Source organism: Candoia aspera, chromosome 2 (assembly GCF_035149785.1).
Source record: "Candoia aspera isolate rCanAsp1 chromosome 2, rCanAsp1.hap2, whole genome shotgun sequence".
NCBI lineage: Eukaryota > Metazoa > Chordata > Lepidosauria > Squamata > Boidae > Candoia > Candoia aspera.
Window position 1 is genome coordinate 103965581 of NC_086154.1, and position 9537 is coordinate 103975117.

The window sequence follows — 9537 nt, forward strand, 5'->3', positions numbered from 1 at the left end:
GTTTAGTTGTAATGGCAAATGCGCCACCTATCAGCTACTAGGAGACACTGCAGCTCTGTAGCAGCCATAGGGGTTAAGACACCACATATCAAGGTCAACACAAAGCAGACATTTCTAATCTTTGGAGATGAAACAAGTCAACTTTTCAGCTTGTAAAAAAACTAGGAAAAAAATATACAGAAAAAAGTATTTTTGCTGCACAGATGAAATGGAGCCTGTTTAAAAATAAAGGATAAGTATGCCAAAAAACTAAAAATAAGTAATGCTGCAATCATCATTAATATCTGTAGTACATTCTACTAGAAGCAAGAGGTAACAGTTGAAGAGATCAACGTTTAGCTCTTCAAGACTGTTGTTGAGGTCAGTGGTTCCCTCACCTGTCTGCAAATCAGTGACTGGCCTCTAGGAAGGAAGTAGCTCAAGTGCCCTAACTTTCCCAGTTTGCTTTAAGAGATATCAACAGTGGATGGATTGTTAATGACTTAAAATGATTTTCAACTGCAAGGCAGTTACATGTTTAAAGAAATAGTTTTGCCCCTCTACATATACAGGAGCTGAATCAGCAAAAACACAACTAACCACACAACAAGGTGCATATATCACCGGACTGTGGCCCTCACAAGGTGATTAGAGAGGTAGAAGGAACATCACTCCTCCATAACAGGGAGTAAATAGTCCAGTGCAAGAACAAAAATAAACAAATTGAAAGGGAAAAGGATTAGCAACAACAGCTGGGCAATATACATGGAACATAACAGGAATATGTGATTCTAACATCTGAATACCAGCAACTTTTGTTTGGAAGCAAGATCTATATAGAAAGCCAATCATGTATGAAAAAGCCTTAGGTTTACAAATAGGTGTACCTCTCTTTTAAGTTATTAAACTGGTCTGAAGCCTATCTCACAACCTAAATGTATTCATAAGTAGAGGAGAAAGGGGAGCAATCCCACAACATGGATAGACAGGTATGTGACTTGCTACCTCAAGATAAAAAGTACAAAGCAAGTAAGTTAGACATTTGGAGTTCAACAAGCAAGGTTGTGTAAGACAGAGTTAGGAGGAGGGCCATTAATAAGTTGTTTACATAAGTTGTTTAAAGTTTTCAACTTTTTCCTTTGTAAAAAGAATTACTTTTGAAGACTATGTCTGAACAGCCTTGGGACTGAACAGCATTGCCACCTTTCCTGTACACACAGAAAAAATCAATACACTGTAAATCAGAGTGAGTTATTTGTATGCATTAAGCATGCAAGGCCAGATAGAAATAATGTATCACAACTCACCAGAAATCATGTGCAAATCAGATGCCATCCCCTTGCTTATCAGTTCATACTGGAAGCCTGTAATCTTCCGACTAATGTCCTGCTGAGGGGTAGCCTCGACAAAAAGCCCACCTTGGTCAAAGCTGAAGCAATGCACTCTAGTAGGGTTGTGATCTCCATCTTGGACCAGTAGTTTCAGTTCTCCAGTTTTTTCCAAATAAATATTTGCTCCTGCAGAGTTCTTGAAAGGTTTTATGCAAACAGTCCAATGTTTGGAAGAGGAAGATATAATATTGGGGCGCAGATTGACAATCAGTGCTCCGGTGGGATACATCCATTCTATGGTTCCTTCAGAACAACGGAGGTAGACTTGTTCAACATCTTTTCTGTGGGACTCATGAGTTAATCCACTAGGAAAAAAGAAAGATGGAGATATTATAATAAAGGTGCCTTGATTTATTCTACAAGAATATTATATGCACTCAGATAAAACCCGTTGTGAAAACTAGAAAGAAGATTGTGGAAAACTACAATGAAATAATGGCTTCAAGGCAGGCTTTTAAGGGTTTAGAAAGGCTTCCAATTCCATTAAGTAGTATTGGCACTTGTCTTAAATAGTCAAATTAATCATGTCCACTAACACCATGTCCACAAACCCATGGAGTAAGGTTCAGATTAAGTCCTTCCATAAAATAAATGAGCAACAAGGCCAAGCTGTTCAGGAGAAAAAGGGATAAGACACAACTCTCAGCCTCAAGTCCAATCCTATATGACAATCATACCGTATATGGTATATACCATTCATCATGGTATGATGAATGAATGCATTTATGTACCATCATCATGACAACATCAGGTTTCGTGACAAAGCAAGTTTAATAAAATATAAGGGTTAATGCTAATCTTCTGCAGAAATTAGCTGTGGGAGATACGATTTGGAGGGGGGGAGAAAATGGGAGAGACTAGGACAACATACAATTTTTATTTAAGGTGAAGTGCCTGACATCACTGGAGATGCAGCAAAATATATTGCTCAGGGTTTCATGAGGAAGCTCCAAGAAACTTAAATTTTAATCATTAGCATCATCATAACTTCACTTTACCGGCTGCAAAGTAAGCTTGCCAGCCACATCAAGAGTTTACAGGCTTGTGGGAGAAGGAGCTAGTTCTTGACCTTCACAGATTTGCATAGAGAGCTTCTGACAGATTTGAGAAATGCGACTCTCAGTGGGACTTTTGAGATATTACTTGTTTCAAGTGTTAAGAAAAGTGGTGATCTGCTGCTGTGTAAGGTAACAGATTCCAAGTGCATTGTTGTGGCAGCCAGTTAAACTCAGAACTGAATCCAAACCACTTCTCAAGGCACCAACTGAGTCTGATCCTACCAATTGTGTTCCTCATCACCTCCGTTTATCAAATGAGAATTATAATTACAGCCTAGCCTGCAGGACTGCTGCATGGCTAAATGCAGCCAGGATAACAGTCATGGTAGGAGAGCTCCAGGGTCTATAGAAAGTCCTACTTGAAAGTGTTAATCTGCTATTTCTCCATAATAGTCGATGCAATTGGCTCAGAGGCACACTATGTTTGTTCCAAAATACAAAAAAAAAAAAAAAACCAACCCTTTCCAATAGAAAAAATTGAGCCCTGAAATTCATTAACCCACATATAACCTATACCTTTATCAATGGCTTTAATGTAATTTCCTGAGTGGAAGAAGTTCCCACTTCAAAATACTATGGATCATCTGAAACTTCTCCAGTGCCAAAATGTGACCTTTCAGCTTGAAAGAAAAGCAAGGGAATATTATTGCTTTGAAGTTTTAGCAATAAGTGACGCTGGTACTAGGCACAAACACAGGTCTGCAAGCTTTTCTTGTGACTAAAAGGAAAGAGGGTGTATTGTTTTCATTGAAACTAATGATATCAAATGATATTAAAGAAACCATAAAGGAGTAAAGCAAAATTAGGGAGACAAGCAAGTCAGGATACAAATCCACCAAGTCCCTACTGAATAGATGATTCACAACACTGAATGCATTTCAAAACAACTTGAGTTGGCTTGGCTAAATGCTCATGACCTAGTTAAAGCTGTCAGAATTGGTCGAGATGGAGAGCTATCTATGGCTTGAAAGCTTTGGTGGAGACAGAAAACATCTGCATAGAGAGAGGTTAGGTGATTCATTACTAAAAGGTGTTAAGAGGTCTGATGGACTAACAAATCTTTCGTTTCCTGACAAATATGAAGATATCAAATGCCTGTACTTAGAACAAAGCCACTTCTCTAATCCCACATCCATATAGCCAGTACCAGGACCAATTGCCAAATCATATGATGTTCCTCTTATTTATGTAAAGGATTATTCAATTTATTATACCAAGCAAGTTAACTACCTATATTCTGAAGCAAACCTACATTTCCTTTCAGGGTGGGAAGAGGCTATTGACACTTATCCTGTGTTTTGCATATATAAAATGATATTTATTTTATTAATCAAATTTATCACCACCCATCTTCCCCCAATGTTGATTTGGTTTCAAGCCAAGATAAATGGCCAAAGTTCTTACAAAGATAAGAAGACCAGGATTCATAACTTACTTCAACCCAGTTAGTGGTAGAAAACTATTATATCCCTGGAGTATTTGTTTGTTTAGTTTTACCTATGCATGAATATAAGGCCATATAATACAGTTTAAGGCTGTTAGCCTAAATGGAAAAACTTCAGAATTGCTTAGTCCCACCCAGACAAGATGTTGCATCCTTTACTTCCAAATTGAGATAATGCCAACAATATTCATTCTCATAAAGTAAAACATGTATTGACAGCTACAGTAGTTATGAATATGTAACTGTGGTTCCCCTTTTTGTTTAGAACAATGTTATTTATAACTACTAATGGGAACTTCAGGCATTTCTAAGACAAACCTGCATGGGGACAGTGTGGTAACATAAAAAAAGAGTTACTTTAGAGGAATTTATTTTAAGTAGAAGGCCTGGCATTTACACCTCTGTTATCACTGAAATCTTTAACTTTGAAGGCCGGATACCACAGATTAGCGGCAGCTTGTACTTTAGACCTCATCTGCTGCCACAGTAACAAATACAACTTCTAAAGTTACACTGGCAGAAGGAATATGCTATAATCCTGCATACAACAATGGGATAATCGTTTTTGACTGTATAAAAATCTTTAGGAAAAAAGCCAGAATTTTGAAGGCAGGCAGTTAGGGCTGGACAAAAAGCCTTCATAATTCAGAGCATGATTGTTTATGCTGGGAGCTGTAGTCTAACACATCTGCAGGGCACACAGCTGTCCTAGGATATATGAAGCTCAACTGCTCCAAGCTTTAGAAAACCCTAATTTTAAAAGCTACCAGTTGTTAAGAATTGTCACATACACATTAATGCCTATTTATTCATCACCAATCTCAACAGATTCTAAGCAGAGACCACCAACTCATACTAGAAAGAGGCAAGGAAAGACACTTTGCAGCATCAGTAGCAAGACCAGAAACCTATGCTCCTCCTGATGTTGCCAAACTAAAAATGTCTCTCTCACCACTGGCCATGCTGAACTCACCTTTCCAGAAGGCCAAGCTGAATTTGTGACCTCTATATCCCTTCATTCTCCTGAGTTCATTCTTTTTTAATCATAACAGCAGCCTGCTGGATTAGATTAAGGGCCTATCTAGCAGGGCTGCACAGTGCTTCAGAGGCAAAAAAGTATTTTGGAGAAGGGAAGAGCACACACACGGCACTTGCCTAGAACTCCTTAAACCAAACACATCTCTTCCCAGGACAGTAGAGCTGTTGAAGAAGACAGCTGTGTGATATTAGGAAAAACACAGCTACTTTAAGGAACTGCTGATAGGGGCTGGATGAGCCCCTCCATGAACACTGAAGCCCCTTTTGGGCCTTCAACTCTAAAATACTGCAAGGCACTATGATTTAGTCCAACATCCCCCTTTCCACGGTAGCCAACAAAAAGCTTACTAAAAGCCCATGAGTAAGACATGAAGGCAACAGTCATCTCCTATTATGATTTAGTCCAACATCCCCTTTTCCATGGTGGCCAACAAAAAGCTTACTGAAAGTCCATGAGTAAGACATGAAGGCAATAGTCATCTCCCACTATTGCTCCCTACTGTGCTTATTGCTGGACATTGAGCACAGTCATTAATTAGGAACAGGTAGCTGTAAGGAAAAGCTTCCATACATCCAACTGTACTGACAGGTAGGAATTCTACCAAGTTCCAAACAGAATTTCCCAGTCCTACCTGGAAGTGCCAGGGATGGGACTTAAAACCATGAAGCTTTGGCCCTCCTCCATAATACTCTGCTGGCCAGAACAGCCTGGCTTAAACTACAGCCACCTGTTTGGGTTGGTCAGTTCCATCTATTTTTCAGACGTCTGATGTTTTCTTGTGCAATTGCAAGTGTCAACAAGCATGCGTCATTCCCCGAAACTAAAATATTTAATGACAGATGGGGGGGGAGTGTTGGGTAAGCCCCATAACAGGGAAGTGAATCATGCTGCTCACACACATCCCTTGTGGCTGGCATTCAGGACACTGACAAGCCCAGAAGAGAGACTTCATTCATCAGTAGAGTAATATATTAATGGTTTAGTGTTGCAGCTGAGAGACAGATATAAATCGGGAATACTGCCTCTGTCCTGTATTTTATGAAGTGACTTAGCAAGTCATGCTCTTCAGGTTGCTCCCCCCAAATAACACTGCCATTTGATGTTACAGATATATTGTTACTACTAATTTTAGGGAGAGATGATCCAGACAAGGATATGGCCTTCCCTTCCCCCATCTCTCATCTCCTTAATAATCCTCTCCACATCTGAATCAAATGGTAGGTCAGGAAGCCAGCATTGCAGGGATGCTTGATCTTTTTAAAGAAATCTTGGGAGACATCTACAACCCAATGTCCATTTTCAAAAATGGTGCACATATGTGATCAGAGCTATGCATGCACATTTATGAACTTCAGTTAAAAAAAAAAAGATAAATCAGGTATGAAAGACATGAAAGAGGCTACATTCAATGCATGAACAAACAGAAGATGATTCCAAAGAATCTCCTGTCTGGAATATTCTTTGGTCTAAGGAGGACACATTTTACAGTAATATCTGTAAAATACATTCCACATTTAGAATTATATATATACCAAATAACTTTATGTGAACTTGTGAGTAATATTTCTGATTCAGTGGCCACAGCAATTTCTGTGTAGGAACCCAAAAATATTTTCGAGCAGTAAACCATACTGATATTAAGAGAATTTGGTTCTAGATTGATTCTAAGACTGCTGCCTAAGAATTGTTTGTTTTGGTACACAAAGTAATTGCAGCAAACCATACTATCAGGAATGTGGTAGCAAAATTGTAAATTGGTTCTCCGTATCAGCTGAACTTTGTTTTAGTTACAGGTCTTATAAAACTATCTGATGGTATTCAACAAGTGTTCCATGCCACTATTTTCAGTGACTTATCTTTCTAGATAATGGAACTATTTTGCTACAGGGCATGTGACAATTCTTAACATGTGAGATAATCTGTGTTAGCTGGAGTTCACCCTTCCCCAAAGCAATTTCCAAAAAAGGATTCTCTCTCCCATTAACCAAAGCAAAATACACCCACCCACCTGAAACATCTCATCCCCATCACTTAAAACTTCTGCTATTGCCCAAATATTGCCTATTTCCACTCATCATTTAAACCTTCCAATTTGTACCAAGCATAATTCAATGAAATAATTCACTGTTATTCCATGTATTTAAAAACAAAATGCTTTGAAAACTTCAAATACAGATTGCAGATGCATATCATTTAGCTGTGGATCCATGACTAAATGAAAGCCTTTTCAAAAGCTATCATCTACAGAAGATTTTGAAAACTGTAGAGACACATTAAATGTATTACTGTACAGCACGGGGGGGGGGGGTGTCAGAAGCAGAGGAGAATTTAGGAGCCAAGGAGTTTTAAAGATTTCACAACCATGACGATTAGCATAGCTGCGGCAGCTAAGGAATTACTGGCCAAGAGCTTGCCATTAGCAATCCCGATTTAAATCTAAAGTAACAGCAGTGACGTAATGCCACAGGTGTAAGAGACCAGACTCCGCTCAGAACATTTCTTCTGAGATCCGCCTTGTACAATAGCAGGTGAACTCAGGAGAATGTTAACCACCAATTTGGAGACCTCCTTGCACACACGCACGCCAGTTTTACGGTTTCCAGGGAACAGCTTCCAAACGTCCACAGCAAAAATTCAGGTCTCCAATCTTAATGAGGAATCTCCCCACCCCCAGAAAACAAAAAAACTCCTTAAAACTCAGTAATCCAAGGCGTTTTACGGAAATAAACAAGCCCCGCGCTAATCAGGTGTTAAAGAAAAAATAAACACGTCACAAGCGGAGGAAGGAAGGTCTGTTGGCGTGGCTGAAATAAAAGCTACACGCTGAAAAAAATAAAAGCCCAGCGTCGCAACTTTGACAAGGGTGAAGCGATCTCCACACATATGCAAACATACTGATTCAACCCTTATCCATTCCCTCCCCCTCACGGGCGGCTGAAAAAGCCTACTGAGTTACACTGAAGTTAGTGCAAAAAGGTAGGAGGTCACCAAGCGAGGAGTTCCTAAAGTATGTTATTCTGGTGTTGGGTTGCACAGATGCGGAGGGTGCTGCGGTGGTCAGTAGAGGAACTCTACCTTTGTCTGCTGAGCGCTCTCCGTCTTTCTCCCCGCCCCTCCTTCGCCCGTTGCTTTGGCAATATACTCATCCTGAACACTCCTGGAATGTTAATCAAACTGTCCCTCTCTTTCTTCCTTCCAATAAATCAGAGCAAACAGCCGAGAGAAAGAGAAAAAAAAGGATTTCTCTTATCCCTTTGCAACAATCAAATCCATATGTCCTCGAGCTTCTGGTGCTAGCAAGCCGACACGGAACTATGCGCCCCCTCCCTTCCCTTTCGGAACGAAACTCCTCTGAAGAGCGGTTTCGAGAACAGCTAAGACCCCCTCCCCCCCCGCAAACACGCACACCCGGCAGCTCTAGGATGAAGCGGGCGAGCGGGGGTGGGGAGGAAGAAAACTAGTTCTCCTGGATCCAAGATTTCCAAGCCTCGTATTCGTTTCTCTATTAACACCACTCAAGCTCTCCAACCACAACAGGGGGAAAGAGAGGCTTTAAAGAAAAAAAAAAGTCCCCCCCCCGTAAAGGAGGAAGGAGCGCTCCCCAAAGAGTCCTTGCTCTCTTTAAAGGCAGCGTTAATCGCGTCCGACTGAGCAGCGCCAACCCAGAGAAAGGAAGACTTGGTCGAGCAGGGGTGTCCTAAACTCTAGATTGCGCAGGAGCGCACCTTGGGAAATAGATCCCAGGCACAGGGATATGCCCGGACAAAGACCCAACCTTTGGAAGCACACCTTACAGCGGCGGCAAGTCCGCGAACCCCACGGAGCCCCTGCCAAGCGAGCTCTTACCTTCCTTTCCAACTGCACAAGTCGCTCGAGTATTGCGCCGTGCAGCCCCTGTCCAGTACCAAAAACCCCAGCAGCAGCAACAGCGGTGACGGCGGCGGGAGCAACAGCCCGGGCGCCGGGGCTCTCCGCATGGTCCCCGCCGAGCTGCTCTAGAACGGATCCACCAGAGGAGGGAAGAGGACAGCGCCCGTAGTCTGCGCTACATGGCGAGAAGGACCCGAACCCGGAGCAAGCCGCTAGCACGAGCCCATCCCCGCCGCCCGGCCACTCGCTCAACAGTGCCCTCGCTCTCCTGGCCGGCGCTCGCTCCGCGTCCCAGGCTTAGCGGAGGGCGGGGAGCTGCTGCGCCTCGGAAACCACCCACTCCAGAGACTGCGGCTAAAACCCGCGGTGGATTTTTTTTACGGAGCGGATTCCGTGCCCTCCTGGCCTTCTAAATTGCTTTTCTAACTGAACACGAGAAAGCTCTCTCCGCGGACTGTTTTCCTCGTGGGAGAACCTCGCAGGCCTCGATAGCAAACTCTAGATTGTCACTGTTCCACCTTTGGTGTTTAAGAAACAGGAAGCTAAGAACATTGAAACTTCTGGTATGAGTATTCCTTTTAAAAAAAATTGCATATTGTTTAAAATAATAAAATTCATGTAAGCTGTGCTTTGATGTAAGCTGTGCAATATGGAAAAGCCTCCATATGATCATCGATGATCATCATCATCATCATCGTCGTCCAAGAAGCAATTGTAAAGACTTAGCTGCATGGGGAAAGCATGCCCCCTTTAACT

General features: G+C 41.7%; 1 protein-coding gene across 1 annotated transcript in view; it reads right to left on the reverse strand.

Annotated features, from left to right (window-relative positions):
* Positions 1–9095, reverse strand: part of METRNL (meteorin like, glial cell differentiation regulator) — a 33056-nt gene extending 23961 nt beyond the window's left edge. Inside the window, exons 1-2 of the mRNA XM_063292629.1 lie at positions 8758–9095; positions 1287–1675 (exon numbers count right to left, since the gene is read on the reverse strand). Coding sequence (XP_063148699.1) covers positions 1287–1675; positions 8758–8888 — 520 coding nt within the window. The 5' untranslated portion in view covers positions 8889–9095. The remainder of the gene's footprint in view (positions 1–1286; positions 1676–8757) is intronic.
* Positions 9096–9537: the final 442 nt, after the last annotated feature.